At 43.3% G+C, this 17,996-nt stretch overlaps 1 protein-coding gene across 1 annotated transcript in view; it reads left to right on the plus strand.

Annotated features, from left to right (window-relative positions):
- The window catches only part of LOC122553251 (otoraplin-like), a 29,698-nt gene extending 12,577 nt beyond the window's left edge, over window positions 1–17,121 (plus strand). Inside the window, exons 3-6 of the mRNA XM_043696835.1 lie at window positions 2,071–2,405; window positions 12,709–12,848; window positions 12,957–13,067; window positions 15,974–17,121. Coding sequence (XP_043552770.1) covers window positions 2,189–2,405; window positions 12,709–12,848; window positions 12,957–13,067; window positions 15,974–15,997 — 492 coding nt within the window. The 5' untranslated portion in view covers window positions 2,071–2,188 and the 3' untranslated portion in view covers window positions 15,998–17,121. The remainder of the gene's footprint in view (window positions 1–2,070; window positions 2,406–12,708; window positions 12,849–12,956; window positions 13,068–15,973) is intronic.
- The last annotated feature ends 875 nt before the right edge of the window (window positions 17,122–17,996 follow it).

A 17,996-nucleotide genomic window follows, 5' to 3' on the forward strand; every position in this document is an offset into this window, starting at 1 on the left:
ACTTCAAAGATGTGCAGGTTAGGTGGATTGGCCATGCTAAATTGACCACAGTGTCCAGGTAAATGCAGATTAGGTGAATTAGCCATGGGAAATGTAAGTTTACAGGGACGGGGTGGGCCTGGGTGAGATGCTGCTCGGAGAGTCAGTACGGAGTTGATGGGCTGAACTGCCTGCTTCCAAACTGTCGGGATTCTAAAGATTCATAACTGTAATTGAACATAGAACAACTCCTGTTTAGTGAGGAAAAGCTGGAATTTCAACATTGGGTGTCAAATGTAAATATGTTTAACGATACTGGTCAGGTACGTTGTACTGCAGGCCTGGAGTAGGTGGGATTCGAACCCAGACCTTCTCAACCATGAAAGTAGGGATGCCACCACTACACCACTAGAAGAATACCTGATGTATTTTTCCAGAAATAAAAGTTCAAGGCAGGTCTTTAAAATTGGAATCAAAACAGAAATTGCTGCAGAAACTCAGCCAGATCTGGCAGCACCTGTGGTCAGAAAGCAGAGTTAATGTTTTGAGGCCTGTGACCCTTAGATCTGTACTGCTGCTGCCCATGCATCAACTTCCAACATCTGACACTACACTCTATGGTTGAGGTATAGAATCTAGCTAAGTAATTGTTCAGATTACTGAGTCTGCCCATGTCTGTATATCTGAAATGATGGGTAGTCCATTTTTACTTATGAGATAATCTTACTTTCCTGCCTTATCATAGAATTATGGAATGATGCTGTACAAAAGGAGAGCATTCAGCCTCATTTTATACTCATTCGTGGGACATGGGAATTGCTGGCTAAGCCCAGCATTTATTGCCCATCTCTGATTGCCCCTTGAGAAGGTGGTGGTGAGCTGCCTTCTTGAACCGCTGCAGTCCATGTGGTGGGGTAGGGATTTTGACCCAGTGACAGTGAAGGAACCGTGATATATTTCGAAGTCTTAGGTGGTTAGTAGTTTGGAGGGGAACTTGCATTCGGTGGTGATCATAGAATCACAGAATATTACAGTACAAAAGGAGACCATTTGGTTCATCAAACATCTGGCAGCTATTTCAAAGACTAATCTGGTTAGTCCCGCTCTGTGGCTCATTCCCCATTTCCCTGTAACTTTCTTCTCCTGCAGGTATTCGTTCTAATTCCCTTTTGAAGGAGACTGTGGAGTCAGTAGCCACCACCCTATCATTTCCCAAATCCTGACCACTCATTCCATAACAAACCGTTCTCCCACGTTCCCTTGGGTTCCTTTGTCAATCACCTTTAATCTGTATCGCTGCTTAGCGATGCGTCAGTCAGAGTCTGTATCGACTCTCACCGATCTATCCCCGGTGCAACTGAGCAGTTGAAGGTGCTGGTTTTAAGCTCCAGTCTCTATTGACTTGTGGTTTCAAATCCCACTGCTATCACAGTTACAGATAATGTACCCCATGAGGACACCTCAAGGGTGGAGTTGGTTAATTTTCTACCCACAACACAGGGACTGCAGCAGTTCAAAAAGGCAGCTCACCACCACCTTCTCAAGGGCAACTGGGGACAGGCAGTAAATACTCAGCCAGCCAGTGAATGAAAAATAAACCTGTCATCTTCCAAGTCTGGCACTGTGTTATTATAATCACTGCATCAGTTACTAAGGGCCCTGAGCTCTGGGAATCTCCCTCTGAACCTCTCCAGCTTTCTCTACTCCTTTAAGATGCTCCTTAAAACCTACCTACATTTGATGACTGACATTGCAACTGTTCAAAAAGTATTGGTTGTGAAGTACTTTGAGTCATCTGGTGTTAATGCTAAATGCCATACAAACTGAATTTGTTTCTTTCCTTCTTTTGCCCATCCCTTCCTTCTTTCTGTCTTGCTGTCTTGATCATTTTTTGTGCAATTGGGTATTATGCCCAAATTTTTGACAGTAGCAATGCAATCACTGTTTACATATCACCACTAGTTTAGTTGCCTGAACCCCCCCCCCCTTCTGTAAACGTAGCTGTGCAGTCTCAAGACATTGTTGTAGTTCTTCCAAGCCGAGAAGGGACTAACCTCTACCGCTTTTAATTATCGTAAATATTTATTACAGAGGAGTGACTTGGGTAAACACAACCGTTAGCGTTCCTTTCCCTCCCACTGTCTGAGACAAGTCTGTAAATTTCACCGTCTGAAAGAACATTGGCGGCAAATGTTTACCCAGATGTTTGATGGTAAGGAAAAGTGATCGCAGCAAGGAGAGACTATTCCAAGCTGTTCTGAAGCCCGGAAGGAGAAAGAAAATGTTTGCAATCAGTAAAATTAAATTGGCACGGTTTGCCTGTCATCTATTTCCATTTTTGCTGCTTGGATTAACACAAGATGTGAAAGCAGATTTCATGGACAAACTGGCAAAGAGGAAAGTCTGTGCTGACAAGGATTGTATTTGTAAGTAGATTTTCTACATTTTTCAGTAAAAAAAGGTTTCCCCGATATAAGCATGTCACTGTTCATATTCAGCAGTGATTGAAAAATAGGTATTATTTCATGATAGTCTCACATTGAAATCTAGCTGTTACTATCCTTGGAACAATAAAAACTCACTTCCCTGGGATAGCTGCAGTAGGTTTAACTTAGTGCCTTCACCAATGCTGTTGGTCCTGCACAGTTAGGAGTGAACACATATTGAACCAAATCTTCTCAATGTCCTTGACCCTGAATCATCATGATTTGGAGGTGCTGGTGTTGGACTGGGGTCTACAAGATTAAAAATCACACAACACCACCTCCTTCATCAGAACGGCGCTTTGAAAGCTAGTCCTTCCAGACAAACCTGTTGGACTATTACCTGGTGCTGTGAGATTTTTAACTGAATCATCACAGTCACTCAGTGAGGCAAGTGGCAGTATGATTTCATCAGGTGAGCCCTTCACATTCCCTGCTGGTCTTTCAGCATCGTTACCTCATGCCAAGCTTCAGAATAACCTTTTTTTTAATAGAATCTCCACAGTGTGAAAGCAGGCCTTTAGGCCCATCAAGTCCACATCGATCCTCTGAAGGGCATCCCACCCAAACCCAACCCCTGCCCTGCACTTCCCATGGCTAACCCACCTAACATACACACCCCTGGATACTATGGGGCAATTTAGAATGGCCAATCCTCCCTAACCTGCACATCTTTGGACAATGGGAGGAAATCCACAGAGACACGGAGAATGTGCGAAATCCACACAGACAGTCACCCGAGTGTGGAATTGAATCCATTTCCCTGGCGCTGTGAGGCAGCAGAGCTAACCACTGAGCCACTGTGCAGTTCTGGCTTCTGCAAAGCACCAAAAGAAATGTGAACTTACCCAACAATTCTCTATGCAGATCTGAATCTCACTCTGGCCTCGCTTGCCAATGTTTGGAAATCAAAAAGTCAGGCTTGAGGGATTTGACTTTTCAATTGCTTTTGTTTTCTTATTTCAAAAACATACTTTATTCATAAAAATATCTTTATATACATATATAGTCTCAAAAGCAGTTTGGTTCTGTACAGTAATCTAAGAAGAAACAAACTAACATTGGAGTTTGACTCAAAGAAAATTCTGTTTGAAACAAACAAATCCAATTTTGTACATGTACAACTGTAGCAAAAACCACTGCATTTCTCTGTGTACGTCCCTTGCAAAGGCACATTCTTCACGTTGTCTTCATTAATGTTTTAAAAAGACAGTAGCGGGAGATTCAAGATGGCAGCAACCCAGCAAGTCTGAGTCTGTAGTGCTCTGAGTTGAAAATGTGTTGCTGGAAAAGCGCAGCAGGTCAGGCAGCATCCAAGGAACAGGAGAATCGACGTTTTGGGCATAAGCCCTTCTTCAGGAATCAGCAATCAGGGCCGTCGAAAAAATATTCCCGAACGGGAAGGGGAAGGCCAGCTGGCAGGTTTTTCTTGGAGCAATAGCTCCCTGAAATATTAAAGCTGGAGAACAGGATCAGGCCAGGTACGGGTAGAGTGTGCCCACCTGGAGAACAGGATCAGGCCAGGTACGGGTAGAATGTGCCCACCTGATCGCTATATGCAGGCCCAGGTCGGACCAGCACCCCCAGCTGGTCCTGTTCCGGCTCCAATGCTACAGAGAGGAACAGATGCTCCTGGAAGCCTCTAGAATCCTGGGGAAGGATCCCCAGGCCATGGTGTACAAGGGCTCTAGGATTATGCTGTTCCAGGATTTTTCTCCAGCCATGGTCCGCAAAAGGAGGGCATTTGATGAGGTGAAGAAATGTCTGAGAGACTTAAACATCCAATATTCCTTGCATTACCCAGCAACGCTGCGCTTCAGCCATGAAGGATACGTTTATAAATTTGGATCGCCGGAGAAGGCTAAAGAATTTTTGGACTCTCTTAAATAGACTGTAAGAATTAAACCGTATGGCTAATGATGCTATTTTGCACCCCCCCCCCAGTTTACCTTTTCTTTCTCTTTTCATCATCTTTATTATTTAATATCGTCTCCCAGGGGGGCAGGGAGGGGGGGCTTATTTGTTATCCACTATGTGATTTCATTTTTTTTTACAAGCTGGGCTGCTTAGTTGATTCATGTTGGGGGGGGGGGGGGGGTGGGTTGCATTTGCTTTGTCCTACCTCAATTTCTTTTTAGACCAGGGGTTCTTTTTTGTTCTGTTATTATACTTATCTATTACTTGCTGGGATTGTAACTTTATAGTTTTATATGTTTATACTTTGTAATATCTTTACTAAACGGATCTAAGTGTTGGTGTGGGTGGGGGGATGGGGCACTCACTTTTAACTTTGGTTTTATAATACACTTGAATTTGTTTATTATGGGGTGCCTGAGTTGAGGGCGGGGCACTGGCTGGGAGAGGATAAGGTGGGTTTACTGACAGGTAGTGATGCCCCCTGGGAGCAAGGAGGAAAATCTCCTTTTAAATATGTTTTATATTTTTCTTATTTAGAAATAGTTTTTAATTATATTGGCGTTAACGTATTAAAGAATTTCTACTTTTGTGAATTTTCTACGGTCTGTGCTTGGTGTTCTTCCTCCTGGGGGGGTCTCGGACTTGCCTGGTGCACCTGGAATGTCAAGGGGATTAATTCCCCAATCAAAAGAAAGAAAATACTGTCAAGCCTCAAAAAGAAAGGGTTGATATAGCTCTCTTACAGGAGACACACTTCTGGATAAAGAGCACTTAAAATTACAACAAGGAGGATTCGATCAGGCCTTCTTTTCATCTTTTAATTCAAAAAGTAGGGGAGTAGTCATTCTCATTCAGAAGAAGCTTCCTTTCAAAATCTTAAGTCAGATAAAAGATGAATCTGGATGGTATATACTGATCAAAGCCCTCATAAATGGAGAGGAGTATGGAATTTTGAATCTTTATTGTCCCCTGGCACACCCCTTCAAATTTATAACGGAAGTGTTCTCCAAACTGATGGCTTTTGAAGTTCGTCATACAATTATAGGAGGAGATTTTATTTGTACTATGGACCCAGAGATAGACAGGATACCCAAGAGTACTGCGGGTATATCTCTTAGATCCAGACAATTGGCAGATTTGAATAAGTAGGAAGTAGGGTTAGTAAATGTGTGGAGGTGCCTTCATCCGCAGAGCAGAGACTTTACTTTCTACTCTAATCCACATAAGTGTCATAATAGAATTGATATGTTTTTTGCTCCTTCAACATTTTTAAACTCCGTATTATCCTGCAAAATAGGTAATATAATAATCTCTGATCATGCTGCAGTATATATGGAAGTTAAGACTAGGGACGATGAGACAAGCCACCGACATTGGTGTAAGGATTCCTTCTTAATGAAGGATAGCAAATTCGTAAAATATTTCTCTCAAGAATTGGAAATTAACTCAGGCACGGCCAGTAACCCGTCGGTGATGTGGGAGACCATTAAGGCTTATGCGAGAGGTCTCATTATTTCATAATCAGTGACACAGAAAAAACAAAAGGGAGAACAACAGCATCTGCTCGAGGCTCGCTTGAAGGCAGCTGGGACAGCATATGTTGACAGGCCCTCTATTACTAAGCTACAAAGGATCACAGCCCTTAGGGAGCCTTGAATACCGCACTTACCCAAACGGCAAAGAGGGAAATATTATTTGCAAAGCAAAGACTATATGAATACGGCAATAAGCCTGTTAGATACCTAGCATATCTCGCAAGGAAAAAAAAGGCCCCTCATGCTATCACGTCCATTAGGGAAAGTGCTAGTACTCTGACTCATGACCGCAAAAGGATCAATACGGCCTTCAGAAAGTTTTATTCTGATCTGTATAAATCACAGGATTGTGAAGAGAGATCTAAGAAGATGGAGTCCTTTTTTAAAAGCCTGGCCTTTCCAGACTTAACCCCGGAACAGGTGTCGATCCTGAATGCTCCCCTGACAACCCAGGAAGTACTTGATGCAATCAGGCAGCTTCAGAGCGGTAAAGCACCTGGCCCAGATGGATTCCAGGCTGAATTCTACAAAGAGTTTATAGGGGTACTGGCTGGCCCACTCATAGACATGTACAATGATTCATATAGTCAGGGCTGCCTCCCGCCTTTGATGAGAGAAGCAAATATTTCTCTCATTCTTAAAAAAGGAAAGGCCCCAGAAAATTGCACATCATACAGACCAATATCTTTGCTAAATGTAGATTTTAAAATTCTTTCTAAAACATTAGCATTTAGGCTGGAGAGGGTTTTACCATACATCATAAAAGAGGATCAGATGGGATTTATCAAGGGCTGTAGATCATCTAATAATATTAGAAGGGTTTTAAATGTGATTCAAGTCTGTCATCAGGAAAGAATACCGGGAATAGTAGTCTCTTTAGTTGCGAAGAAGGCATTCGATCGGGTTGAATGGTCATATCTGATTTACACACTGGAAAAGTTCGGTGTCGGACAGGTATTCGCTAAATGGGTCTCAATATTGTACAATGACCCCAAAGCAGTCGTGATTACTAATGGTTTAGGCTCAGATAGCTTCAGTGTAGGTAGGCGCTGTCGTCAGGGATGTCCTCTCTCACCGTTATTATTCACACTAATAATTGAATCACTAGTGGAAGCTATACGGGCCGATTCTAATATAATGGCTCCGAGGGTTGGTTCGGGTAAACATAAAATTACCCTTTATGCAGACGATGTTCTCCTTTTTCTTAGTGATCCTTTGATATCCGTGCCCCGCCTGATCCAAATAATCAATTTATTTAGTGCGTTCTCAGGTTACAAAATCGGAGGCCATGCCGATGGGTGGTCTCGCTAGTATGTCCAATTTATTGGAAGGGTCTTGCTTACCCTTACTGTGGTCTCTGGAAGGTTTTTTATATTTAGGTATTTTTATCACCTCAGTATTTGCTCAGCTGTATAAAGCCAATTTTGTGCACCGATGAGAGAGGATAAGGCAGGACCTTCAACGCTGGGGGAGATCTCCCGATATCTTGGTTAGGCAGAATAGCTCTAATTAAAATGAATATTTTGCCTTGTCTCCTATACCCTATGAGAATGCTCCCTGTAATGTTGCAGAGGCCGGCATTGCATAAACTATACAGTTGGCTTGGTTCTTTTATTTGGAATCATAGACGGCCCCTTATTAAATTAAAGAAGCTGCAGCTTCCACAAGCAAGGGGAGGGCTGAATTTTCCAGACTTTAGGAAGTACCAGCTGAATTCTCTATTAAGCTACGTAGCCGACTGGGTCTCGTCTGACCCACAATAAATTTGGCTGGACATTGAGGATTCTCAAGCAAAGTGTCCTCTCATTAATCTCTTATTTTTAGATAAGATGAAAGTTATTATGGACCATTGTAAAAACCCTATTGTATTAAATACAATTAAAGCTTGGAAGATAATGCAGCAGACAAGGGCAATTCACAAGAAATCTCTCCTTATACTCTTATAGTGAGAGCATGGAATTTTCAACCGGGATACACAGACGCTACATTTAAAACCTGGAGGTCCAGGGGTATTTCTTGCTTAGGGGATCTGTTCGATGTTGTCTTTTGAACAGCTGCACCAGAAGTTTGGACTGCCTAATGGAGACCTTTTTCGATATTTCCAAATTCGAGATTATATACAGAAGAAGACCACATTATTGGATAGCTCTTATAAATCGGATAGGGAAAGAAGAGTGTTATGGCCAATGGGTCCACCCTCGGTCAGCTGAATTATTCTATAAAATATGACAACCCTTCCTGAACTATCACTCATTACAGAACGAAGTTTAGGAAGACATGGAACAATTGTTTAAAACATAGAATCAGGAATTGGGGTTGGAAATCCCTTCAGAAATGTGGGACGACATCTGGGAAAATGCCAGAAAGATCTCCATTTGTAATAGAACCCAAGCTATTCAATTAAAGATACTCCATAGGACTCACATAGCACCGGAGCGATTGGCAAAATTTAGGGCAGGAGCATCTCCAATGTGTCCTAAATGTAAAATAGAAGTGGACACTCTCACACACTGCTTATGGACATGTCATAAGATCCACAAATACTGGATGAGAGTAGCAAATGCTCTGACAGAAATCTTGGGAGCGGAAATTGGAGTAGATCCAGTATCTCTTCTCCTGGGCTTTTTGAGCCTGCCCTCCCTAGATGTGCACGGGAGGAAATTATTCTCCAATCTCTCCTTTTTGTGCAAGGAAAAATATCTTAGTAAACTGGGTAGCTGAGGGCTCTCCAGGACTTTCGAATTGGCACAGGTTAATCATGGGATGTATTCCCCTCGACTTCCTTACAAATATGGTGCACCAAAAAAACTGAATTATTCTATAAAATATGACAACCCTTCCTGAACTATATAGATATTTTGGCCATATTGTCAAGGGCTTTTATCTAGTTGTGGTAGTGGTTCTGGCTGGCCTGGGGGCTCCCAGGGGGAGGAACCCCGTATGAATACAGGTTTTATTATGACTTGATGTTAATTCATTCTGAGCATGTACTTCATTATTTAATTACTATGTTATCTTGTTTTTGAGTAATGTAAGATATTTTATCATATGCTTTGGTTATTTGTAGGTTAGATTAGTACTTGAGTCTTTTTTTTCTTTTGTTGTGTTTTGGTTATTATTTATTTAATATTTAATTGTATATTAGTGTTTATATTTGTTTGTGTTATTTTGTAAGTTTGTAAAAAAAAGTTTTAAAAAATTTCCTTTTTCTTCAATAAAAATATCTATTAAAAATAGACAATAGCCATCCAACCCTGCTTTACCTCTACCCACAGAGTGACTGTGACAGGAACACAGCACATATTTATACCGACACAAAGACAGTGATAGTTACTCAGCACATATTTATAAGAACATAAGAACTAGGAGCAGGAGTGGGCCGTCTGGCCCCTCGAGCCTGCTGCGCCATTCAATAAGATCATGGTTGATCTTTCTGTGGACTGAGCTCCACTTACCCGCACACTCACCATAACACTTAATTCCTTCACTGTTCAAAGATCTATCGATCTTTGCCTTAAAAGCATTCAACAAGGTAGTCTCAACTGCTTCCCTGGGTGGGGAATTGTACAGATTCACAACCCTCTGGGTGAAGAAGTTCCTCCTTAACTCAGCCCTAAATCCGCTGCTCCTTATTTTGACTCTTTGTCCTCTAGTTCTACTTTCACCTGCCAGTGGAGATGACCTCCCTCCTCCTATCTTATCTCCTCCCTTCATAATTTTATATGTTTCTATAAGGTCCCCCCTCATTCTTCTAAATTCCAGTGATTTTAGTCCCAGTCTACCCAATCTCTCCTCATAAGCCAACCCTCTCAATTTCAGAACGAACCGAGTGAACCTCCTCTGCACTCCCTCCAGTGCCTGTACATCCTTTCTCAGGTAGGGGGACTAAACCTGTACACAGTACTCCAGGTGTGGCCTCACCAGCACCCTACACAGCTGCAACATAACCTCTCTGCTTTAAACTCAATCCCTTTAGCAATGAAGGACAAAATTCCATTTGCCTTCCTAATAACCTGCTGCACCTGCAAACTAACCTTTTGTCTAAAAGTTGAAATTGGAGGAAGGGTCATTTTGATGGTATTAGGCAAGAACGTTCAAAAGCTGACTGGGGGCAGGTGTTCGCAGGTAAAGGGACGGCTAGAAAATGGGAAGCCTTCAGAAATGAGATGAGTCCAGAGACAGTATACTCCTGTTAAGGTGAAAGGAAAAGCTGGTAGGTATCGGGAATGCTGGATGACTAGAGAAACGGAGGTTTTGGTTAAAAAAAAAGGAAGCATATGTCATGTATAGACAGGAGAGATCGAGTGAATCCTTAGAGTATAAAGGCAGTAGGAGTATATTTAAGAAGGAAATCAGGAGGACAAAAAGAAGTAAGATAGCTTTTGCAAATAGGGTTAAGGAGAATGCAAAGAGTTTTTACAAATACATTAAGGACAAAAGGGTAACTAGGCAGAGAATAGGGCCCTTCAAAGATCAGCAAGGTGGCCTTTGTGTGGAGCCTCAAGAGATGGGGGTGTTACTAAACAAATATTTTGCTTAGTGTTTACTGTGGAAAAGGACATAGAAGATATAGAATGTAGGGAAATAGATGGTGACACCTTGAAAACTGTCCATATTACAGAGGAGGAAGTGCTGGATGTCTTGAAACTCATTAAGATGGATAAATCACCAGGACCTGATCAGGTGTACCCTAGAACTCTGTGGGAAGCTAGGGAAGTGATTGTTGGGCCCCTTGCTGAGATATTTGTATCATCGATAGTCACAGGTGAGGTGCCGGAAGACTGGTGGTTGGCTAATGTGGTGCCACTATTTAAGAAGAGTGGTAAGGACAAGCCAGGGAACTATAGACCAGTGAGCCTAACTTCGGTGGTGGGCAAGTTGTTGGAGGGAATCCTGAAGGACAGAGTTTACACATATTTAGAAAGGCAAGGATTGATTAGGGATAGTCAGCATGACTTTGTGTGTGGGAAATCATGTCTCACGAACCTGTTTTGTGTTTTTTGAAAAAGTAACAAAGAGGATTAATGAGGGCAGAGCGATGAACGTGATCCATATGGAGTCGAGAGTATGGTGCTGGAAAAGCACAGTAGGTCAGACAATGTCCGAGGAGCAGGAGAATCGATGTTTTGGGCAAAAGCCCTTAATCAGGAATGTCATGATCTATATGGACTTCAGTAATATGTTCAACAAGGTTCTCCATGGGAGACTGGTTAGTAAGGTTAGATCTCATGGAAAACAGGGAGAACTGTCCATTTGGATACAGAACTGGCTCGAGGGTGGTGGTGGAGGGTTGTTTTTCAGACTGGAGGCCTGTGTCCACTACTTTTTGTCATTTATATAAATGATTTGGATGTGAGCATAAGAGGTACAGTTAGTAAGTTTGCAGGTGACACCAAAATTGGACGTGTAGTGGACAGCAAAGAAGGTTACCTCAGATTACAACAGGATCTTGATCAGATGGGCCAATGGGCTGAGACAAGTCCAGATGGAGTTTTATTTAGATAAATGCAAGGTGCTGCATTTTCAAAAAAAAGAAATCAGAGTAGGATCTATACACTTAATGGTAAGGTCCGAGGGAGTGTTGCTGAACAAAGAGACCTAGGAGTGTAGGTTCATAGCTCTTTGAAAGTGGAGTCACAGGTAGATAGGATAGTGAAGAAGGCGTTTGGTATGATTTCCTTTATTGGTCAGAGTATTGAGTACAGGAGTTGGGAGGTCATGTTGCGGCTGAACAGGACACTGGTTAGGCCACTGTTGGAATATTGCGTGCAATTCTGGTTTCCTTCCTATCGGAAGGATGTTGTGAAACTTGAAAGGATTTAGAAAAGATTTACAAGGATGTTGCCAAGGTTGGAGGATTTGAGCTACAGGGAGGGGCTGAAGAATCTGGGGCTGTTTTCCCTGGAACGTCGGAGGCTGAGGGGTGTTATTTAGGGTGTTATTGTAGAGGTTTATGAAATCATGAGGGATATGGATAGAATAAATAGACAAGATTTGGAGATGCCGCTGTTGGACTGGAGTGTACAAAGTTAAAAATCACACAACACCAGGTTATAGTCCAACAGGTTTAATTTGAAGCACACTAGCTTTCAGAGCGACGCTACACTATCACCTGATGAAGGAGCGTCGCTCCGAAAGCTAGTGTGCTTCCAATTAAACCCGTTGGACTATAACCTGGTGTTGTGTAAATAAATAGACAAAGTCTCTTTCCTGAGGTGGGGGAGTCCAGAATTAGAGGGCACAGATTTAGGGTGAGAGGGGAAAGATATAAAAGGGACCCAAGGGGCAACTTTTTCACACAGATGGTGGTGTGTGTATAGATTGAGCTACCAGACGACGTGGTGGAGGCTAGTACGATTGCAACATTTAAACGGCATCTGGATGGGTATATGAATAGGAAGGGTTTGGAGGAATATGGGCCAAGTGTTGGCAAATGGGGCTAGATTTGGTTGGGTTATCTGTTCAGCATGGATGAGTTGGACCAAGGGGTCTGTTTCCATGCTGTACATCTCTGTCTATGACTCTATGGTTCATGCACAAGGGCGCCCAGGTAACTCTGCACAGCAGCATGCTGCAATTTTTCACCATTTAAGTAATACCTCCAGTGTGTCTGTGATGGTAACGCAGCACATATTTATACCTACACAGTGACTGACTGTGTTTGCTGACATGGAGGATAAATCAGGGCAAAGTTTCTCACATTGTCATCACATTGATTTTGAGTGACCTGGAAAATAAATCTTTTTTTCGGTGCTTTGGGGGAGTTGAAGTGGAATGTATGTTTTGTCTTTCAGATGCGATCTCAACTGGCCGTGTAGTTGATGACTACATTGCACCCGACTGCAGGTTTCTCAACCTGAAGGAGGGACAGCTGATCTACATCTATTCCAAGCTGGTTCGGGAACGTAAAGGAGGCGAATTCTGGTCAGGAAGTGTAAGTCCGTGCATTTTACGCAGAAAGCAATCATTCTGAAAATCACTAACCACCTCTTTGCCATGTATTTGTCTACTGCATGTTCACATTTTGACTCTCCCTTGACAGATTTACAGCGAGGAGCCTGTCGATGAGATGGGTGTTGTCGGTTATTTCCCCAGCACTATAATCGATGAGCAGTATGTGTTCCAGAACACAACAGTGCGACTTCCCACCACCGTGAGTATTTGACTGAGTCTTTCAGAAGCATCCACAGAGTCAGAATTAATCTTTTAGCCACTTTCCAACTGCATTAAGAATGTGTCTTTCTCTCTTTGCTGTCTTCTCTCCCTGAATACTCTCCTCTCACCCTTCCCTAGCCTCTCTCCTGGGCCTGATCCTGTTAAACTCTTATGTTAGTTGTAAATAGTTAAGTAAGTCCAGCTTAATTTTATCTATGACTTTTCCCTTTGTAAAGCACACCCCTGCTTCTGGAGCTGAGAGAGTTGATCAGTTCTGATGGGTTGTAAGTCATTGAGGTCTACAGCACAGACTGTCCCTGAGTCTGTGTCAGCAAAAAAAAACTATTCAAATCCCATTCTCCAGCACTTGGATCATAGCCTTGTTTATCTTGGGCATCCCAAGTGCGCATCTAAATACTTTCTAAATGTTCTCAGGCTTTCTGCCTGAACCTCACAGGCAGTCAGTTCCAGATTCCCACCACTCAACGGGTGAAAAGGTTTCTCCTCACGCTCCCTCGAAACCCCCTGCCCCTTAAATCTAACTCCCCCCATTATCGATCCTTCCGGTTGAGCCCCCACCAGATTCCCGAGGGTTCTTGATGGTGGAAACCAGCCTCGGAGAAGGGAGGGGGTGATGGAGGAGCTGGAAATTGGAGGAGGACCCTTTCCCGGTGGATCCTGCTTGGAGGCTCATCAAAATCGGATCAGTCTCGGGGTGGGGGTGGGGATTTTGGAAGGGGGCGGGGTGGTGATGACTGGACCCGCTCTGGAAATTGTCACAGGAATTCATTGCCTGTCAGGGTGGGAGAGGCAGAAACCCCCATCAATTTTACTAAGTATTTTGATGCATTTAGACGTTGCAGTACCGAGACATAAAAGGCTTTAGGCCAAGAGGTGGAACATGGGATTGAATAGTTAGAGTGGCATGGTGGCTCAGTGGTTAGCACTGCTGCCTTGCAGCACCAGTGTCCTGGGTTTGATTCTACCCTTGGAAGTCTGTCTGCATAGAGTTTTCACGTTCTCCTTGGTTTTGCTCTAGTTTCCTCCCACACTCCAAAGATGTGCAGGTTAGGGTGGATTGGCCATGTTAAATTGTCCCATAGTGTCCTGCGTTATGCAGGCTAGGTGGATTAGCCATGGGAAATGCAGATATAGGGTAGGAGGGTCAGGGTGGGCCGAATGGCCTGCCTCCACGCGATAAGGATTATATGGTTGTCTTTAACTAGCATCACATGATGGGCTGAGGGGTATTTTACTGTGCTGTAGACCCCCATGAATCTATGCTCAGGGTTAGTTATAACAACAGGCATCTGGGTTGAGTGTCTCACACACACACACACACACACACACACACACACACACACACAATCACACACACACACACACACACACAATCACACACACACAATCACACACACAATCACACACACAATCACACACACACACACACACACACACACACAATCACACACACACAATACCCTCTGAACTGTGGACACTCCTCCAATCTCCCCACCTGTACCATGAGGAGGTGTGCCTTTGACTGTTGGCTTGGGGCCTGGTGTTCCCTCTCCTCCTCCTCTCTACCATCCTTAAAATCCTGCTGTTAAACCGAGATCCTGGCCACTAGCCCATTAACTCACGAGCAAAGGTCGTGCCAATGCTCACTGCTGCTTTAAAGAATGAGCGGTGATTTCATTGAAACATATCAAAGAGAATTGGACAGGGGGGATGAGAGGTGGTCCCCCTTTGTAGCAGAGACAAGAACTGGGGAGAGACACTGTCTCATATTAAAGCTGCCCAGATGGACATCAGAGACTGTGTGCATTAGCAACAATACTCTTATCAACGTAGTCATAAATACCAGTGAATGAGCCTGTACAAAGTGTGTTGTATGTTCTATGTACACGACATGCGTGAAAACACGCAGGGCCCCACTTCTTGCTCATCTATTCATGAACTCTTCAAGTTAATAGCTCTGTTAACTTTATCATTACTGGAAAGTTGTCTTCCATGTGTTGTCCTGGTAGGAAAAGCCTTATGGACGTTGTAACACTAAATAAATTAAAGGAGCAGACAGACAGGTTTTAATTAACAGTAGGTTCAGAGAATCTCTACAGTGTAGAAACAGGCCCTTCGGCCCAACAAGTCCACAATGACACTCCAAAGAGTAACCCACCCAGACCCATTCCCCGTACATTTATCCCTGACTAATGCACCTAACATACACATCCCTGAACACTATGGACAATGTAGCCTGGCCAATCCACCCTGACCTGCACATCTTTGGACTGTTGGAGGAAACCAGAGCACTTGGAGGAAACCCAAGCAGACACGGGGAGAATGTGCAAACTCCATGCAGACAGTCAGCCGAGGCTGGAATCGAACCTGGGTCCCTGGCGTTGTAAAACAGCAGTGCTAACCCCCGAGTCACCATGCCGTCCATTGAAGGATTCCGGGGAGTGGGCAGGAAAGTGGGGTTGAGGCTATGATGAGATCAGCCATGATCATATCCAGCAGCAGTGCAGATTTGAAGGGCTGAATGGTCTCCTCCTGCTCCCAGTGCTTATGTTCTTCTCGAATCTGATCACAATAAACTTACAATAAAAGGACAATATTGTTGATGCTGGAAATCTGAAACAAACTCAAAGTGCTGGAGAAACTCAGCAGGCCTCGCACCATCTGTGGAGAGAGAGAAACTGAGTTAATGTTTTGAGTTTGGTGAAACTTCTTCAGAACAGAGCATGGTCAAGTTATACTGCCTGATGAGGGAAATGGTTTAACTCACCCTTTCAATATGTTCTTAATGACTGACGGATGTTTCTAAATGACAGAGTTTAAGGAAGTGGTGATTAATTGGTTTTAGAATCTGCTCTTCCCATTTTGTTTCAAATTTCCCCTCAGGCTATTGACTTCTACTGTGACTGATGTTAACGACCAGCTCAATAAACAGTGTCATCAAAGAAAAATGTGGAGCTAATTACGACGTCAATGAGAAGATCATTTGTGTTCCCTGTTGCCGGGAGCTTTAATGGAAGTTCTGTCCCATTCCATGTACTGCAAGTGGAAATCTGATCTAAGTCACCTGTTTTGTACCTTTCTGTTGTTAGATTTGTTTGGAAAGTCCATTTATTTTTCATTGATGGGAGATAGCTGGCTATAAAACTTTAATTGCTCTATTTAATATGAATTCTACTGTTTAGGAGCAACTGATTGATTAATTCTCCAAGGACACTCACCACAGAATTGCTGTATCGCTAAAAGAGGCCATTCGAGCCATTGTGCCTGTACTAACACTATTAACCAGTCACTGGATTATCTAGTAACAATCTCCTGCCTTTTCCCCATATCCTTGCACCACACTTCTATCTAAATAACCATCCAATGTCCCTCTTGAATGCCTAAATTGAACCTGCCTCCACCACATTTCCAGGCAGTGTAGTCCACACCCTAACCACTCGCTGGGTGAAAATGCCTTTTCTCACTTCATTTTTGCTTCATCGCTTCAAATCACTTTTATGTCCTGCTCATTCTTGTTTCTTTTATGATTGGGGAACAGCTTCTCCCTGTCTGCTCTATCTAATCCATTCATGAGTTTGAAAACCTCTGCCAATTCTCCTCCCAGTCTTCTCCTGTCCAAGGAGAACAGTCCCAAATTCTTCAGTCTACCCTCACTGCTGAAGTTCCTCATCCCAGGAACCATTCTTGTGAATCACTTCTGCTCCCTCTCTCCAATGTATTTACTTCTTTCTGATAATGTCAAGCCCACAACTGTACACTGTACTCCAGCTGAGGTCTAACAAATGTCTTGTACAAGTTCAACATCACTCCTTGCTCTTGTACCCTATGCCCCTGTTAATAAAGCTGAGAGCACTCTATACTTTATTAACCGCTCTCTCAAGCGCTGTCCCTCCACCTTCAATGTTTAGATGTTATGTTCAGCTTCAGTGTGTATATGAACCATGGGTTATCCATAGTGTACCAGTAACCATACACTCTACAGCTCTTGAAAGATACATACAAGCAATATTAAAGCATTTTAATTTGATTCATTCATTCATGTTTGTTCTGTGATTTGTGTGTGGTTAACAGCATCAGGATAGCAGGTTTTAAGAAATAGAAGGCTGTTGTATAAAGCATTAGATAAAGTCACCATAGCATCACTCCCTCATTAGAGAGACCACTGCTGCTCACAGCACCAGGGACCCGGGTTCGATTCCACCCTTGGACAACTGTCTGTCTAGAGATTACACATTCTCCCCGTGTGTGCATGGATTTCCTCCGGGTGCTCCGGTTTCCTCCCACAGTCCAAAGCTTAGGTGGACTAGCTTTGGGAAGTGCAAGATTACAGGGATGGGGTAGAGGGGTTGGATCTGGGTGAGATGTGCTTTGGAGGGTCGTTGTGGACTTGATGGGCCGAATGGCCTGATTCCACACTGTAGGGATTCTATGAAACTGAGGGTCACCATGTCTCAGGAGAGGTTGAGAACGAGAATCCTTCATAGCAACCGTATCTGGTGTGGGAATTGAACCCTCGCTGCTGGCGCCACTCTGAAAACTAACTGACCCCCCCCCCCCCCCCCGTCTGATCGCATTAATCATTAACCACTATCCATTGTCCCTACTTAACAGGCAACAATTGTAACTATGCAAGGAGTTTGCTGTTAGTTGCACCAACACATGATGCAAGGATCAAGAAATAATCAGCAGTCTTTTATTTCCCTTCCTCTTTGACCTTTAATGATATTTGTCTTCAGGCAAATGAGTTAATTATAAAAAATGATCAAAGCATCTCCGACTGAAACCTGACTTGGAGGTGCCGTTGTTGGACTGGTGTGTACAAAGTTAAAAATCACACAACACCAGGTTATAGTCCAACAGGTATAAAGGCAGAGAGCCTGAAGCGTGGAGAGATAAGCTCGAGTAG

Source organism: Chiloscyllium plagiosum, chromosome 9 (genome assembly GCF_004010195.1).
Source record: "Chiloscyllium plagiosum isolate BGI_BamShark_2017 chromosome 9, ASM401019v2, whole genome shotgun sequence".
Classification (NCBI taxonomy): Eukaryota; Metazoa; Chordata; class Chondrichthyes; order Orectolobiformes; family Hemiscylliidae; genus Chiloscyllium; species Chiloscyllium plagiosum.